Consider the following 18302-nt stretch of genomic DNA (forward strand, 5'->3'; position numbering starts at 1 on the left):
TTCCTAAGCTGAGCACACAGTTAATTCATACTTGAGCACCCACGTCTGGCACAGCTGAGCACCCCATTGCCACACACCTGGATAGCCAAGTAGCACCTGAGCACTGATCTGCTTATGCCTGAGTGGACAATTAACTCCTGCCTGAGGGTTATTTTGGGCATGAAGAGGCAGGTTTTGGTAGTTGGCTGCTGCAGGAGGAGGTTTGGAAGTGCTGCTCAGTGGTTGCTCTGAAAGTGATTAAAAGGCTTCATAATGCTCCAAAATATCAGGGGAACCTATGACAGGCAGGTGCAGGGGGGCAGGAGATGTGGGGCTGGTATGAGGAGTCCCTCCAAAGCTAATCCTGTACTGTTGAGCCCAGTTACTCCAGTATTCACCCAGAGAGAATTTGCAGCCAGCAAGCTGCCATGGTGAATCCCCTGAGCTCCAGCCTCCTCTCCTGAGTAATTTGGGGTGCTTGCTGCGGTCCCCTTGCAGCAGGATAGGGGTGGGGGTTGCACCCACCCTCCTCTGGCATCCCATGGAGCTTCTGCAGGCAGTGGAGGGGGCTGGGAGACTCAGCAGCTCCTACTACCCTTCCCTGCCTCAGCATTTGCCTTGCACAGATGTTCACACTATCCAGCTCCAAGTAATTCCAGTGTTCCTGACAAGTGAATTTGCAGCTGAGGCTGGCTGACACTTGCTCAAAACATGCTTCTTTCTTTTTAAACTGACCCTCTGTGCAGATTGGTGCCATGGACCAAGTGGACACAGCCAGGCTGTGCTGTGGGGGCTCTGTGGGGGTGTCCCCTGTGGCTCAGCTGCTGCTTTAGTTTCCCCTCCCACAAAAGCGTGTCCTGGCCATTTCTATCCAAACCCTATATCACCTCTGCATGGCCCTAGAGCATGTGCCCTGCCTGGACACTCCCAGAGCCCCTGTGTGCTCCAGAGATGAGCAGAGCAGCTCGCAGCTCTCCCCAGCTTTTGCAGGTGCACTGGCCAAGGCATTTTGGGGACTGTCATCCCCATGTAATGCTCAGCTGCTCTGAACAGGCTCTGCACCCACAGGCCAATGCTTAGAACCAGTTTACCACTTGGAAATCTCCCGTTCCTGCCTGGCAGCTGCAGCAATCCCACCCATTTCTCAAGGGACTGCCAACCTTGGCTACTGCTGGTTAGGCAGGGAGGGGTGGGGAGGGATGGCTGAAGGCTCTGTGGCAAAGCAGGAGGCCATCTGCACCAATTAAGGGTTATGTGATGGACACTTGGCCATTGCAGGCCAGGGCAGGGCTGCACATGGCCATTAATCCTCCTTTATTATAGTTTTGGTATTTACTGACTGTGGTGACTGTTGCATTAAATCAAAATTAAATGTTTATTTGGATTTTACGAAAGGACTGAGGAGGATGTCCAGGGTGGAAGGTGCAGGTCTGTGGGTGCTGGGGTAGGGGAGGGAGTTTTGGGGGTGTACAAAGGAATCGGAACTGCAGTGGAGGGATGTCCCTGCCATCAGTGTGGGGATATCCCCAGGTGCTGTGCCAGGCTGTCAGTCCAGGTGAGGTGACAGTGGCATCTCCACTGCCTTTGGTGCTTTGTGAGCTGCTAAATCAGAGGCTAGAGATGCTGAGGGCTCCCAGGGAGCCTGGGCTGCTAATCAAAGGGGAACAGGCTCTGCTTTCCATCTGAGGTTTTATCCAAGACTCCAGGAGGGCTGAGGCTGCTCCTCTCCCCATGGTGGGTGGAATTAACTCCTTGTGTGCTGCAGCCTGGCAGGAGCAAGTTGGAAAATTTCATGGTGTCACCTGAGACTAAAACCCACAGGAATTCTGAGGCCTGGGGAAATCCAGAGCTGGAAGGCAATGCCTGGGCTTTGGGGCCAAATGTCTTGCTGGAATAGCAGCTCCCAGCCATAGTTTCTGGCTGCAACATAGATGTCCTGAGACAACTTCCCTGATGCCTGTTGGCTTGTTTGGAGTTTTTACCCATGGAGGAGAAACCTGAATGTCTCTGTGTGACCCAGCACTCTCCTTCCTGTCCCTAATACCCATGAATCTGGGACAGGCAGAGCCGGGCTCGCTGCAATTATCCATGGATTAACGGCAGCTAATTTAGTTTGAGTCACAGAAGCTAAACTGGATCGATATGGGGTGAAGAGTACAAAGGAGGAATCAATAGGAATGCAGAAATCGGGCCGCACATCCCTGTGGGATGACGCCTTCAGGGCTGGGGCAGCGGTGCTGCCTGAGTGCTGTGGGGCTGGGAACGGGGGGCAGGCGGTGCCCGGGGCGGTGCAGGCCGGCACGGCAGAACTGCGGCTCAGCACAAGGCTGGCATCGGCTTTGTGCAGCTCGGCAGAGCGGAGGCCGCCTTGGCAGGCCGAGCTGCGGCTCTGCGCGCTCCGGGCCGCGGCTGTGAGGGGGCCGGGGCCGGGGCGCCCCCGCTCTCCTGGGGACGTCACGGCCGCCGGGAAACTGGTTGGATGTTCAACCGCGATTTGGACACGAGCTGGCTTGGGCCGCCTGCAAGGTGTGCACCAACCAGGCATCCTCACAGCGGGATGGAAAATGGGGATGGCCCAGTGACCTCTGGGGTTTCTGTGCTCCCGTGGCCGCCAGTGAGGGCTTCGTCTGTCTCCCTCGTGTTGCCTCCTGGCCTGGCAGCAGGCCATGGGCAGGGTCCTTTTTCATAGCTGACAGCTCATAAGTATTTATATCAGCCTATTAAAAATGGCCACTACATCCCAAATTAGTCATGGGGCCCTGGATAGAGGCAGGGTGCTGGGTGCAGTGGCACTGATGTCACCCCAGCTCTCTGCTCAGATGACAGTGGCATGGCCTCTCGGCTGGGATGGGACGGAGTGAGGGATCCCTGTCCCTTTAGGACTGCATGAGCAGTTCTCAGGTCTTGCCTTTGGACTGGACCCTTCTCTCTCGCGCGACCCTCTCGTCCCTCCTGGGAGCCTGCTCAGGGTGCTAACAGCACCCAGATTTCTACCCCTCTTGGCTCATCTTCCTCACCATCTTGTGCTTTAAAACATAATTTAGTGGCTGTCAATGAGGTCTCCATCAACTGCTGAGGGCTGTGGGAACTGCTATCCCCACCACGTGCTGGGGATATGCTGCCTCTGGGATGCAGCCAAAGCAGGTGTGTTTACCTCCCAGAAAAGAAAGGAAATCCATGTTTTGGTGAACAAATAGAAATTAAAAGGCAAAAAGATGGAGATAAAGTTATTTCCCATCTCCTAAGGGGTTGGCAGGGATAATAAAGAGAAGAATCTAATTTAGAAAGAGTCTACAAAGACAGAAGTGCTGGAGGCGTCTTGGCTGTAGTGTGAAGCTGCAGCCTGAGCATCAATGGAGCAAACCCATGGGGATGGGATGTGCCCTGGCAAGAGTAGGTGTCCCCATAGTGTTTGAAAACTCTTCAGCCCATGAGCAGGCTTGGCCAGGGGCTAAACTCTGGCTGGGGAAGGGTTCTTGCTTTGCTTTCTGTGGCCATTGCTGGCGAGGAGCTCAGGGAGGGCCCAGTCTGGGCAGCAGGATGAGGAGGAGGAGAACCCTGTGCTGCGAGCAGGCAGGCAGAGGCAGTGAGGCAGAGCAAAAGGAGACAAGAGGCAAAATTAGGAGACAATTAGGCTGGAAACACACCCCAGGGGAGGGAAAGCACTGAGCATGGCTGGGTTAACCCAGGTCAGTGCAGGGCAGAGGTTCAGTGTCACCATGTCTGTGACTGCAGTGCTTTGGCAGAGCCCCCAGAGGGGAGTGGGGTGGAGGGGACTGCAAGGGCCTGGTGTCCTTTGAGGCTTGCAGATCGAAGAATCACAGGCAGAAAACCCCTCTAGGAAGGTGCTGTTCTCTCTCCACCCCACCTCCCAATCCTCCTGTCTGCCATGCTGCTCTGGGCTCCCCCATCACATGCTAATGAAGGGCATGGATACTGCCACGAATGAAGGGCCTTGGCTTTGATCACCACCACAGACCCTTGCCCTGTTTCTGGATGAGATCCTTGTGGCAGTAATGAAGTCCCTAAATCCCTTCTGTCTCCCAGGAGAGCCAAGGGGAAGGGCTGCAGTGCCGTGGGGGTCCTGCCGCCCCCCCAGAGCAGTGCAGCACCCTGGCTCCTCCTGAGCCCCATCTCCATGGCAGCACCGTGGATGCCTCTGCTGGATATTCCTACAAGGCCATCTAAGGGGAATCCCAGCAGCCTGGGAACTTTGGCAGGGTCAGGGAGAAAATGCCTGTCTGGGTCAGGAGCATGCCTGTGTGCCTGTGTGTTCTGTCCACCCACAGCAACATCCCTGTGGATATTGCTCAGAGGCTCTGCTTGATCCCAGCAGCAGCCACTTAAAACTCAGTCCATGCAACCTCTCCAGTGATGACGAGCATCTCCCAGAACAAACAATTGCAGAATTAACCCCAAAGGCCTTTCAGCCCCTAATTTTCCATCCGTGACCATGTCCTTAGCTTGGCCTTGATGAGCCAAGGGATAGAAAATCCCGGCATTTCCATAACACAGCACCAGTGCAGCCTTTGGCCCTTGATACATATTTTTCCTTAACATCTGTCTTTCCTTTTTACTGTGGTTTTTATTACCAGGCACAGTCAGATTTAAGGAAACATAGCTGAGGCACGGGGGGCTCAGGAGTTCTTATGGTGCACTGGGAGGGGGAAGTCTGGGGCTGTTTCAGGTGAATGCATGAGCTGGTTAGCAGAGAAATGGGATCCATCCTGCTTCCCTGAGGGTCTCCCTCAGGACGTCTCAGGGCAAAAATCAGCCCTGCAGAGGAAACACATTGCTGTGTTGTTGCTTGCTGGCTGGGATGGAGGTGTCTTGAGGGGGCTGTCCTCCTCTCAAAGCTGTCCCCCTTGCTTCCCCAGGCTATGCACTGGGGAGCTCAGGCTGTTCCCCTTCATTTGTTGTCATTTATCTATAATTTAGAGTGGGATTTAGTTATATTCTAATTGAGTTTCATGTGTCACAGCATGTCTCAAACAGAAAATAAAATATTTAACAACCTCCACTGGTAATAAAGATTCACATTTGCCTCATTCTGGTTCACAGTACATGAATATTCTGCACTGCACTCCGCAGGTATTAACTTCATTCAGATTTCTCCCTGGTTATGCAATATAGCAGTAATGACAGATAGAAGCCAGAGCTTAAAAAAATTATAATCAAAACCAACAACAACAAACCAGTTTGATGTCATTAACTCCTCTCAGTTGGTTAGGGGAGCATTAATATGTTCCCTTTCATTGCTGGCTCCTCTTTGCATGCAAATGCTCCGTATCTGCTCACACCATTATGGGCAGGAACTAGGGCAGGAGAAGGGCAGGGGCAGCTCCAGGGCTGGGAGAGTTCTGTCCTGGGGGACCAGGACCCAACTGGGATGAAATAAAGCCAGGATTGTGTCTCCACTGTGCTACTGCTTGAGTGGAGATGTGGACTAAAGCATCCCCTGGTCCATGCTGGGGCCGGGTCAGGGCTGTCACAGCTGGACACTCAGGTGGTGAAATGGGTCAGGCCCATGGTGGGGGGAAACCCTGGGTCATTTTTGGGTGGTAGCTGGTCCCCATGAGGGTGAGCTGTGTCTGTCCTAAGCAAAGAGGACCTGGGTACTGTGGGAAGGTAGATCTTGGGGAAGGTCTTGAGACTTGCTGAGGATGACTGAGTGCTGTAGCCAGGTCTGGTGTGTAGGGGCTTGCCCAGGGCTGTGCTGGGGAGATGAAGCCACTTGGGACACAGTTGTGTCCAGGCTTTCCACTGCAACAACTCTCCAGAGGCAGATGGTGATGCCCTGTGCTTTGCTGTGGGGCTGCTGGAGGGTTGGTGTGGGGCACCTGCTCGTCCCTTGCCCCATCCCTGGGTGGTGTGAAGACTTGGGCTGTTCCTTGGAGAGCTCCCATGGGAAAGGCTGGGGCTGTGATGCCTTGGAATGTCCAAACCCACTCGTTACCCCAGGAAAAGGGAGGATGGAGGGACGTACTGGTGTGCAGAGCATGACAAGGGGCATGGGGCTGGTGCTGGACTGCCCTGGTCGTGTGGAGCTCCTCAGCACCACATTCCCTTGTGCTCCCTGCACCCATAGGGCAGCTGGATCGCCACCAGCTCTGCCCTTCTCCCACGCTGCCAGCCCTGCCCCACCCATGGGAGTCTCATTTTGTCCCTGGTGCCTCTGTCCGTGGGCAGCCCCAAACCAAGCGCTCCCCTCGCAGGGTTAGCCCCAGCGGCAGAGCTGCGGTGCTGCCCGGGGATTCGCGAAGGCAATGATGATTCATGCCGGGGAGAGGCCACCCACAGGCGGTGTGATCCAGCTAACACGTGTGGCACTGGCTAAAAGCCCCCCGGGTGCCACCAGCGCCTCCCCAGCGGCACTGGCGAGGAGCTGGCACATGTTATGAATAAGAAGCTTGACTAGGCCAATATTCAAGCAGCAATCAATTTATTATTTAAGATGGTAAAGTATGAGCAATACAGTGCTGAGTACAGTGGGGGAAGTTTTCCCTCCAGCTGCACACCGATAATTGATGGTTACAGGTATTTATAGGGGCACTCATCAGGTTTTTTTTCAGCAGTTTCTATTTCCAATTTTTACTCCTCAGCAATTTTTATTCCAAATTATTACATCACAATTGTATACACTATTGTGATTTTAATTTCTCAGATGTATCTCAAAGGAGCATCCCCAGATGGTGACAGTCCAGTTTCTGAAAGAAGAAAGACGAATCCCATCTGATGGGGTCCAGCTCCCCAGATGTGTGTCCACCTTTTAATTGCAGAGATTATAAATCTCATAACAGTGATGTCCAGCTTCCCTTTGGTCAAAACCATAAACCCTTGAGGTGATGTTCATCTTCCTTTCTCAAGCTGTTTTTCTCTGCTTCAATAAGGCGTGAGATAAACATATTTCCTTTACATATATTCCAAAGCTATAGTTTCAAGGATACAAGTAATATTCTAAAATTATACTTCAAAAGGTTATTATTGCAGAGCTTTTTATGGATTAAATGCAGACAAAAAGCAACGTCTTTAACATCTTAATTCCAATGCTCCTAAATCAACCAGGGTTAATTGCAAACAAAAGATGAGTTCAAAGGCCTTTTCCCATGCTTTATTTTCCTCAGTTATTATTAGAATTTGCAACTATCCCATTGTTGATATCCACACATTTCGCATTCACAAGTACACACATCACCTGTTTGTACCTGACACGAAACACAGCTTTGCATCTCACGCACAGGGGAGGGACCACAGGGAGCAGCCGGGGTCACCCTGCTGCTCTGCCCCCTCACACCACATCCATGGTCTGTCCTTCCTGCATGTCCCCAGGCCTGGCATGGCTCTGGGGATCACCTCTGTTGCCTGGGTTCCCGTGCGTCCTGAAGATGCTGTGAGATGCTGAAAATTCGAAGTGCTCTTTTAATTATGTGCCATGAAGAAAGCAGCCTTGATCTTGAAAGGAGGCTAATGATGGGACCAACGGGATATTTTCTGTAGCAGAAGCCCAGACTCCATCTCAATGTATCTTTAAAAAGGAAAAATTTCAGGTTTGCCTATGAAATAGTAACTAATAACTTATAAACAATGACATCACTGCTGGGGAAGTGATTTAGAGATGCCTTGCCGATGTGAAGCCAGAGCATCTGCTCTCTGCTGGAAGGTGGAGGAAGATCTCCTCACCAGCATTAAATTTAAATGAGCCAGTCCTCACTTCCATGCTTCTGCAGTGCTCAGCTCCTGCAAGAGGATGGCTGAGGAGCACAGGCTTCACTGAGGGTTCAGCATGCCAGTTCTCTGTGCCTGGCTTTCTAACAGTGTCAAAATCAGACTTGTTTATCCAGGAAGGCTCCCTGGGTCTGTATGGACCCATTGCAGGGTGGGATTTGGTCTCCACTTGCCCCAGCACTTTGTTCAGCATCTTGTCCCAGCAGAGCCACCCATGCCCCATCTCGCACAGGAGGGTGATGAGAAGGACCCCAATGTCCCCACAGGTGAGACAGAGAGTCCAAGTGCTCTTGGTGATGTAGAAGTTGCTTTAGAGTGAAGTGAGACCAGGATGACCCCAGCCCAGCATATTGCAGTGCCCCCACACCGCAACCTGGGCACCTGTGTCTGCAGCCACTCAGGTGCACTGCCCCCCATCAGCCACCCCCACTGCCAGCTGCTGGCAGGCTTTGTCATGTTCCACATTATTTTTAATTATATTTTATTTAAAGGGCTATTAATTACAAAGATTTCCCAGCAGAGGCCTTATATAAAATAAAATTTAAAAAAATCAGAAGGAAAGGAGTAAAAAAGCCCTGTTTTTCACATCAAGAGTTCCTACAGGTGAAATGGAATATGAATAAAATTGACAGGGCTTAAGCAGTGAAGGAGCAAAGTTTGGGGTGTGGCACTCGGGGTGCCTCCAGTTCACAGCCAAGATCATTTGTAGGTACAGAACCCCTCCCTGGAGGAAAGAGCTGCCATCCCAGCCATCCCAGATGCTCCAGCCTGCAGCTGCCAGCTCGGGGCAGCACTCACTGGGATGAGATGTTCAGTAGGGTGGAGGGCAGTAGCTCTTGCTCACAACCCAGCACCTTGCTGGCCTGGCCCTGGGGTACCTGGGTCTCAGATGGCAGGTCTGTGCTCAAAGCCCCACTATCCCTCTTGCCCTGAGCCCTCTCCTCCTGGCTCCCCTAGGGTCAGGTTTCTCTGTACCCCTGTCCTAGCTATTCTCTGCTCCTCAGAGAAAGGGAGGCATTTGTCCCATGTCAGTCAGTCATTGCTATCAGTGCCACGTGCTCATTCAATATTCACTTATTTTAAAGACATTTGGGTCATTTTCTCCCCAGCTGGAGAGGGCAGCTACTGTTTTAGGGCTGGGGAAGAGGTTGTGAGCAGCGTGGTGCTCACCTGAGCTGCCATCCAGAGCTGGGAGTTAGGGGACAGAGTCGGCCTCTTTGGGGAGGGATGTGACCCCCTTCCCCACAGCAGCACAGCCCTAGCACAGGGATTTAATGACTTTGACCTACATGAGGTGGAGCTGATGCCTTGGGATGGCTACCTAGAACAGAGGCTAGGCAAGGTTAAGAGAGTAAGAGTAGGTATTTAATAAAGGCCTTCAATAGGTACCTTGGGCAGTCAGAAACCTCTGAGGCTACACCCAAGATGGACGATGGTCATGAGTTTTTCAGGCAATTGTAAATTCAGTCCATTTATGTGAAAAATGCATATATTTTATGATTGGCTTTTCGCAAATATTAAAAAGAATATTATATGTGTTGTGTTGAAAGCAATGCTGTATTAATTTTCTTAAGTACTGTGTTAAATATAGTTTTAGGTTATAAAAATTGTTAAAATAGAAACCATGCTATATAAGATGCTTTGTTTAACAGAAAGGACTTGCAGCGAGATAGCAGCCACAGGACACCTAGATCTTTCAGAGAAAAAGAATTTATTGCCTTCTTATCGGAAGAAACTACCTTCTTCCCGCTTTGAAGAGACTATTAGGATTAGAGGGAAGAAGTTGATGAAGACCAGAGAGAATCCTGTGTTTGAATGGAATTTATGCATCATGTATGAAGTGTATGAATATGCAACAGGCTGTTGTTCTTAAGAGTTAATCCTTTGTTAACAGGTGTCCTTTTTCAGGCTCGTGATGCCCAGAAAAAGGTACCCGGACGTCCGTAGCTCTTTGTTTTTATTGTCTCATATTGTCCTAATTCAATTTGTCCAAATTGTTATTACTCTAATTGTGTTACTATTCTTTTTAACCATTTTATTACTATTAAACTTGTAAAAATTTTAAAAACAAGTGATTGGTGTTTTTCACATTTTACATATCAGGGGTTAATCATCCAATTACAGCTTCGGGTAATGAAGTCACATTCCCCCGGGTTGCTCTTCCCCCCTGAACTCACTTTTGTTTATACTTTTCTGGGCCTGAGGCAGTAGGGTGTGCTTGAGTTTCAAGCCTAGAGGAATTGTCTTGTCTCACCAAAATGTGAAGACAATACCAACACTCTATATGGAGTTTAGAACTATACACTAAAGCAGTACAAGGTTTGAAAAATATAAAAGCTAAAATCCTAAGGCATCAGGGCTCAGTTGTTCTGTGGTGGCAGAGGTGGTAGAAAACAACCTTTACTAGGGAAAATTTTGAGGTTTTTTTTTTAAATATGGGCCAAGATCTGGGTTTTTTTTGTGACTGTCCACCAACTCTGAACTACTACCCTCTCCCTACTCTCTCCCCTCCTATGTCTGCCTTTTCTCAATTAGCAATTTGCTCAATTGCTCAGCAGGTGCCATCATAGCTCCACCTGTTCCTCAGCAGACCCAGGGGCAGGAGGGTGTTTGGGGTAGCTCTGGGGTGAAGGTGTTCTCTGGCTGGAGCTCCTGAGCACTCAGGTAAGAGCTCAAGCAGAATTATTAAGCTGAGACCTCTTGCTCTTGTGCCAGTAGAGAGGGGTTGGTGATCCCTTGGGTGCCTCTGGAATCTTTGATGGAGACAAGGGGCTTTTTTTGAGCTTGGAGCTGCTGTGAGGGCAGGGCAGTGACTTCTGGGTGTGCTGCTGTTGTTTAGAAGGTTTCTTTTCTTGCCAACCTGCACGTGCAGAATGAGGTCTTAGTGTCCCGATCCCTGCTGAGCCCAAGGCTGAGCTCCACAGCTGGTTCCCCTGCCTGACTCTCCGGTGTTCCCCTGCCTCTGCCCTTCCCCTTGCCTGTCTCTCAGTTCTTTTCTCTTTTTGGCGCCTTATACCCTTCCTTTCTGAGGCCATTCTGATCTCTGGGGATGCCTTCCTGAGCTTCCTGGGGTGCTGGAGGTGCTTTTATCACTGCTGGGGCCAAGGCAGGTGCTCACCAGCATCCCAGCGCTCAGCAGAGCTGGCAGCAGCAGAGCTTGGGGATCCAGGGCCTGGCAATAAGTATCTGGATTCCCTCCTGTCTCTTCCTGTCAGAAAGATTTGAAGATTCAATTAGAGGGGGAGTTGCTGATAGCAGTAGGGTTGGTGCACTGCTCGTGCCCTGTGCTCCTGCTTAGTGGGGACTCAATGAAAGCCAAAGAACTTGGGTGAAAAAAGCGAGAAATGCAAATTTGAGGGGGTTGAGGGATGGTTTAGAGCACAAGTCTTATTAGGAGCAGCTGAGGGAGCTGGGGGTGTTTATGCTGGGGAAAAGGAGGCTCAAGCAGGACTTTATTGCTCTCTACAACTGGCAGGAGGTCGTAGCCATGTGGGGGTCGGTCACTTCTCCTGGGTAACAGCAAGAGGAAATGGCCTCAAGTTGTGTCAAGGCAGGTTTAGAGTGGATATTAGGAAAAGTCTCTTCACTGAAAGAAAGGGTGGTCAGGCATCGGAACAGGCTGCCCAGGAAACTGGTGGAATCATCATCTCTGGAGGGATATAAAAGGATAAAAGGTGTGTGCATGTGACACTTACAGATGTTGTTTCATGGTGGGCTTGGCCATGCTGAATTAATGATTGCACTTGCTGATCCTGGAGGGCTTTTCCAGTCTAAAATGCTCTATAACTCTATGGTTGGAGGCTTGGGGGTGTGCTCTGCCCCCTGGCACTGCATAATGGTGCCCAGTCAGGAGAGGCACCTGAGGCAGCCCCAGGCTGGGATGGGGCAGACCTGGTTCTCAGCATGTGCTCAGTGGGGTGAGCCTGGGTGCCAGGGCAGGGCTTGCTCCTCCAAAACCTCATCCCTCAGAGCTGGGTGTGCAGAGCAGCACTGAGAGCAAGCCAGAAGCTGGGCTGAGGCTCCATGTCCAGGGAGAGAGCAAGGCAGAGCCTCTCTGGGGCATTGGACAGGCACCTGCCTTGATCTTTGCTGGATTCAGCAGAGATTATTTTCTCTCTGGAGGGAGGGAGCCATGGTAAATGCGAGAGGACATTTAACAGGGACAATATTGAATGTAGTGCTGGGTCCTTGTGTGCTGTCTGGGGGGGGTGAGGTGGTGTCTGTTTTTGTGCCTTATGATGGTCAGAGCCAAGATGTAACCACTAAAACACCCAATCTGCCCGGACAGAATTGCCTTGAAAGGGAACTTCCCTCTCCTCTTCGTGTTTTCTGCAGGTAATAGAGGTTGTGAAGGGGAATGTAAATTTTTTAAGGATGGTGGGGGCCAAGAGATTTTTATTATAAATTATGTTCTGAACCCCAGAGCTGAAACATGGGCTCGGGTCAGCTCCTTGCTCTCTCAGGGGAATGAGCCACATCGGTGCTGCAGCCTCAGGCTGCTCAGCCCTCGCGTACGAAGCAGTTCCCAAAACTCAGGCCGTGCTCAGGCACAGATTGATTGTGTACCAAGAAGTCAAGGTGCACACATTGATCATGTAGGAAAGTGCTGGTCATCTGCCAACAACAAGCATTCCTCAGCCTAAATTATTAATTCCTTCATGCACACCAAGGGGATTGCTCTGGTCACAGACGTCCCCTTGCACATTTGCGTGGTGGTGCTTTATGCCATAGTATATATTGCCTCCAACTACTTGTCTGGCTCTTCATTTAATAAAGATTGAGAGATACAATAAACCCATCTATTAAAGAGGAAAAAAAAAATGAAAGATGAAGCTCTGCTTATGGCCTCCAGCAGTTGGTTTTGTTAAGTTTCTCCCAAACCCTCCACGGTGGCTCCTGGTGCCAGGACCCAGCCCTGGGGTTTGGGGATGCAGCACCAGACTGGGGAGACCATGGCATTAATGGGATAACTGGGAAGAGCACAAACGTGTCCAGATGATGACAGAGCAAAAGGACCTCTTGAGGGAAATCAGATGTTTGGATGGGATTACGAGGAGTTACGGTGTTGGTTTGTGCTGTTTGGAATGTGGGGCCGGTCTGTTGCTCCTCCCAATCCTCCACTGCTGTCCATAGGGGGGAAAGCATTCTTTGAGCTGTAGGTACTGAGGGTAGGAGCATCCCAGCAGGGCTGTGTCGGGGCTGGGGCTGGGAGGAGCAGCCAGGTCACAGGAGCAGGGAGGGCAGGAAAGCAGGGTTTGTGTGAGGTTGGGTTTGGTGGGTGTCTCTGCTGCAGCTGTGTCAGCTCAAATAGCGTGAATGGTGTTTCTCAGGGAGTCAATTCACTGACAGGGCAGCCAGGAGCCGCTTTGCACAGCAAGGACTCTGATCCCACAGAACTGGCTGTCACTGGTGGGGTGGGGGAGCAGGCACAGAGCAGATTTGCTGCTCTCAAAGTGCTCTTCCACAGCGCTTGAGTCTCTGAATTCCTTGTGGGAGGCCTGCTCTGCCCCCAGACTGTGACATCCAAAACAAAATGTGTGTTTTCTATCCGGTTCCAAGGCATGAGAAGAGCTTTGGACCTTGCTGTGATTAATCATTCAGCCCTGAGCTGGATACTGTATGGGTTCCATCTATAGCTCCCAGAACTGATAGAAATATTGTCCTGCCTTATTAAAATCACCCACAGCTACTGCAGCTGTGTGTCAACAGCAAAACAAATAGTGACTGGTTCCCATCGGGTTGGAGCCTCTCTGCTGAGGCTGTCTGCAATCCTCCTCCTGCCAAAGTGGTTACAGATGTAGGCTTTCCCTGTTGCAGCTCAGAGTAGCTCCTGTATGGCTGATTCCAAATCCCATTACCATGCTGGGGCCAGAGCCATTTTTGGTGAGCATCAGCTTGGCTAAATCTCCCCCTTGACATGAAATGTTGCTCACAATGCTTTTCCTAGAAGGACTGCTGAGGAAGAGAGTGCAGGGCTATGCTCTCCCCAGAAATCTCCTAAACTATGTGGAAGAGCAGAGTAAGAGGGCTGTGCTGGAATGAAAGCAGGGCTACTTCCTCTTCCTCCTCCTCCTCAGGTGTCCCTGTCAGGGGTCTGCTGAGTAATCTGGTGCTCATCACAACTGCTGTTGAGGGCATAACTGATGTTGCAGTGCATGAGTCCCCTTCCTCTTGCCCTTCCAAAACCACCACAGCACTATAATTCCTGCCACTATTTAAGCTGTCCCTGGCTCACCCTCATCCCCTCTCTCCTGTGCTATCTTTGGTCTAATTAGAAGGCCAGGACTGTGCATGTGAGGTGACCTCGTTAGTTCCTTATGCTGTATTGAAATTTCCACTCATTTACATCCCAAATCCCTAAATGTGCAGCTCTGGTCTCCGGGGTCACTTCTTACTGCTTTCCATCCTTCTCATCAAGGCTCTGGGCTGGAGCTCTGTTCCCTGTCCTTGCCCACATCACTCCACTTCTGTCTGGAAGCTGAGTCCCCCTCAAACAAACCCTGTTGTTTGAGGAAGACAAATTCCTGGTCTAGCCTGGGCACAAGGGAAGGGCTCCCTGGGGAGATGCAGTGGGCTGGAGAAGTGCTGGGAAGGAGATGCTCATTTGCTCACCCCCTGAGACAGGGCTGGGCAAATGAACATCCTGGCTGGGCTGTGCCAGGCTCTCAGAGATCCACAGCCAAGATCACTCTTCCCCTAGCAAGAACATCTTTTTAGTTTAGTATTAGCTTGTGCCACACTCCCATTAGGCTGGTGGTGCAGGCTTGATCCTCCTTGAGTGCTTCACTTTAAATATAGGCTTGACAGACCGTATATCCTCTTCCTTTTTTCCTGTCCTAGTTGAAGGGAGAATGCTATTGGAGATGGGAAGGTTTGCATCGTCTCTCCTGTGTGATGTTGATCCCTTTATAGGGCAGGTATCTTCTAAAGCAAAATGCTTTCAATTCTCACGGTAAGCATAATTCTTGAAAATGTATGCAATAAACAAAACGAGCCAAATGTAATTAAAATGAAGACAGCATATAATCTGGTAACCCACTTAGAGGCTCAAAGCTTCAGCTTTAAAAAAATGTTTGCTCCAAATCCATTTAAATAAACAGACCGACACACAAAGGCTCTCTGTACATTATTGGGATACAAAGAGAATCGGATCAAAAGCAGCTGTGACCAGGCTGTACATGTGTAGCAAGGAAATTGCTTGATCTAGGACTGCACCTTGTACATGCAAATGTGTTTGTGGACCTTCCCAGGAACTGCCTTTGTACCACAGCCGAGCTGTCGGGCTCTGCTGTGCCAGGGAGCTGGGGCTGGTGCGTGCCCCACTGTGGGAGGGCTGCCCGGGGGCTCAGGGGCTCTTGGCGTGCTCATGTGCTTTGGCTGTGGCAGGGAGAAGCCAAAGACAGCCAAGCTCTGCCCCTTCCATGCACACACTGCATCCAGAGGGGGGAACCGCACAGAAACCTGTAGAAAAAATGGGAGTCCCTGTCCTTAGCACCTGTGTCAGGGGCTCTCCACTCCCCTGGGGTCACACATGCCATGTGCTGTCACACCAGAGCGCCTCTGGGCCTGCAGGAGGGTCTCCTGGCCCTGCACAGAGGGCTGTGGGGTTTGAATCTCCTCTGCCTGGACACTGTCGCTCACAGCTCTGCAGCAGAGCCTGGCTGGCCTTGAAGTTTTGCCAATAGCAATGTGATTTGTCTCAGGTTGGACAGCACAGGCTGTGAATCCAAGATCAAGTGTGCTCCCAGGCCAGCAGGATTTGGCCAAGAGAAGGCACTTTGGGTCAGACAGGAGCATCTGCCTGTTGTTCTTGCAGGTGTTTTTGGACTAGCTGGAGCTCTTGGGAAGGACGTGCTCACATTTATTAAAATATGATGGAGCGGCTACTGGGGAAGAGTGAGAAAGCTGTTTCTAAAGTGGAAAAAAATTCTAAACATTTAGAAGCACGGTCCTGGCTCAGCCTGTGGATGTCAAAATGCCGGCTGGTGGCAGAAAATCCTTTGCTCGGGTCCCGCTGGAGGAAGGTCTGACTCGGTAGCGGCCGGGAGCGCCCAGCGGCCCGTGCCCCTCGTTCGGGGCCGCGCGTCCCCCGCCTGTCCCCCGCCGTCGGGGCCGGCTCCCGCCGCGGCCGGGACTCGCACCGGCAGAGGGAGCTCCGGCCGCGTCCTGCGAGCGGGGGTAACCGGGGGGACCGGCTGCTCCCACGGCTGGGGGTGACGGGTCCCCTTCCCCGCCTCGGGCCGAGCCTCCCTGGGGCTGCTCGTGTGCCCAGGCAGGCCGGGGGCGAGCGGCTCGGGACGGGGCGGCCGCTCTCGAGCAGCCGGAGACTGGCAAGGGGGGAAGGCCGGGCCGTGACCCACACGCACCGAGCTCACCAGCACGGTCTCCGCTCTGGGGCGGCGAGGACGGGGCAGGAGCCAACCCCTGGGGACCCGCAGCAGGGCGAGGATCTCTTGCCAGGCTCAGGCAGCACTTGGGAGGGCTCCATTCCGGCTCCTGCAGCCCTCTCGGCACTTCGGCCCTGCCGGCCTTGCTCTCCTGGCGCTCTTCTCTCCCGCAGGAGAGACCGGGCGGGGCGGTCTATTCCCGCCGCATCTCTCCCTCTCGCCTCCCGCCGGCTCCCTTCTCCCGGTGCTGCAGTGTCCCACCGGGGCTTGCCTCCGCCTAACGCAGCGTGCGGCTTTCCCGCTCCTCCCTGCCCCCGGCGCTCGGCGCTTCGTCTCCCCGTGGTGCCCCCGCACCCCGCGGGGCAGCGGCTGCCCGGCCCCGGGTGCGCCCCGTCCAGCCCCGCCGGGGACCGCGCTGCCGGCCAGCGGTGCCCCCGGACGGACAGGCGCGACAGCCAATGGGGAGGCGCCGGGGGGCCGAGGGCGAGCCCCCATTGGCGGCGGGGGGAGGAGGGGCCGGGACTTGAAGTTGGAGTGAGGGATCCAGCTGTGCGGAGCGCTCGGCTCGGCGCGGCCGCCGCGGGAGCATCCTCTGCCACCGCCCGTGCCCGGCGCGCCGGGCAGCATCCCATCGCCCCGGGCGGATGTTGGGGAGCAGAGGGGACAGGCAGAGCCGCTAGGGGCGGGCCGCCCCCCGGGTGGGGGCCAGCACCGGCAGCGGGGGCCGCCCCGCCGCCGCCTCCCTGCCCGCGGCTCGGGCCCCCGAAGGCACGGCGAGGAGGAGCTACGGAGCCCGCAGACAGCAGGGCAGGACGAGGGGGGCGGCCCGGCCCCGGCGGGGGGAGAGGCAGCGGCTCGCTCGGCCATGCCACCCCGGCGCTGAAGCCGCCCCGCCGCATCCCCCAGCCCCCCTAGCCCGCCATGGCCGCGCCGCTCTAGGCGTCCCACCGGCTCGCCCCGCGTCGCCCCGGTTCCCCCGGGGCCGCCGGCCGGAGGATGGACGAAGATGGACCGCGAGCGGCCGAGGAGGATCCGGAGCCGGGCAGAGCCAAGACTTTCATCCGCCTTAATGACCTGTCCGGGGCCGGGGGCCAGCCGGGGCCGGGGGACAGGGAGGCGGGCAGCGGCGATTCGGAGGCAGAGACGCTGCCCTACCCGGCGCTGGCTCCCGTCGTCTTTTTCTACCTGAGCCAGGAGAGCCGGCCGCGGAGCTGGTGCCTCCGGTTGGTCTGTAACCCGTATCCTTTGCAGGTGTTCGGCGGCGAGGTAAGCCCCACGGGGCCCCCACGGCCCCGGAGCGGCCGGCAGGGCGGGGAGCACCTGGCTGAGGCCCGCCGGGTGATGGGGAAGGAGCCGGGCTTTGGGGGACCCGTCACGGGCCGTCCCCGGGGTAGCGGGCGGCCCCCGGCGATGCTCCCCCCCCTCCCCGCTGCTCGCCCGGGAAGTTTTCCGGGCTGTTGCAGGGGTGGTCGGGCCGTGCCGTGCCGTGCCGTGCCGCGCCGCGGGCTCCCCTCCTGCGGGCTCCCCTCCCTCGGCTCCCGCGGGCTGCAGCGCTCCGTTCCACGGGGACTCGGAGTGGAGCTGCTGGGGACCGTCTCCCCCAGGGCACCGACCGTCTCTGGTCCAGCTCCCCGGACACACTGAGCGACCCTAACCCCGCTCTCTTCCCTTGTGGATCGGTTTTTCGTTCTTGACCCCGTTTCTTGCCCATTTTAGGCTCCTTGGTCCTTTCCCTGAGGTTTTACGAGACGGGTGCAGTCTGGAGGGAGGCGGAGGTTTTGGGGGTTGGTTTGCTGCCCGGCTCCAGGGTCCCTAAACAATTCAGGGTGCTTGAGGCCCGTCCAAGGGCCCATTCTCGGCCCCATCCCCGGGGGATGCTCCTTGCCTGGACGGGTTGGGGCGGGGTGGGGGTCATGGTCCCGGGCGGGCATTGGCCAAGGGCAGCTGTTTGTCACATCCTGGGGTGAGCCACGGCCCCCCAAAGGCTTCTGATCTTCTTCCAAGCTCCCTGTCTGCTCTGGCACAGGCCGAGCCGCTTTAGTCAAGTTTAAGCTTTCAAAACGGGGGGTGGGGGGGAGGGAGAAATAGAGGAGACAATAGAAAAATTTCTTCTTTCACAGTCTTGGTGTCTTTAAAGCTTCCCTTTGGAGTTGAGTTGCAACCAGCACATGGCTTCCGCATGGCTTCTAGCATTCCGAGTATTTTACCATC

The 18302-nt window shown here is 53.9% G+C and overlaps 1 protein-coding gene across 1 annotated transcript in view; it reads left to right on the forward strand.

Moving 5' to 3' along the window:
* Positions 1-17087: 17087 nt before the first annotated feature.
* CACNA1G (calcium voltage-gated channel subunit alpha1 G) overlaps positions 17088-18302 on the forward strand; it is a 144346-nt gene continuing 143131 nt past the window's right edge. The window contains exon 1 of the mRNA XM_059485667.1: positions 17088-17329. Within this exon, the coding sequence (XP_059341650.1) occupies positions 17088-17329 (242 nt within the window). The remainder of the gene's footprint in view (positions 17330-18302) is intronic.

The sequence above is a fragment of the Ammospiza nelsoni genome, chromosome 19 (assembly GCF_027579445.1).
Source record: "Ammospiza nelsoni isolate bAmmNel1 chromosome 19, bAmmNel1.pri, whole genome shotgun sequence".
Taxonomy (NCBI): Eukaryota; Metazoa; Chordata; class Aves; order Passeriformes; family Passerellidae; genus Ammospiza; species Ammospiza nelsoni.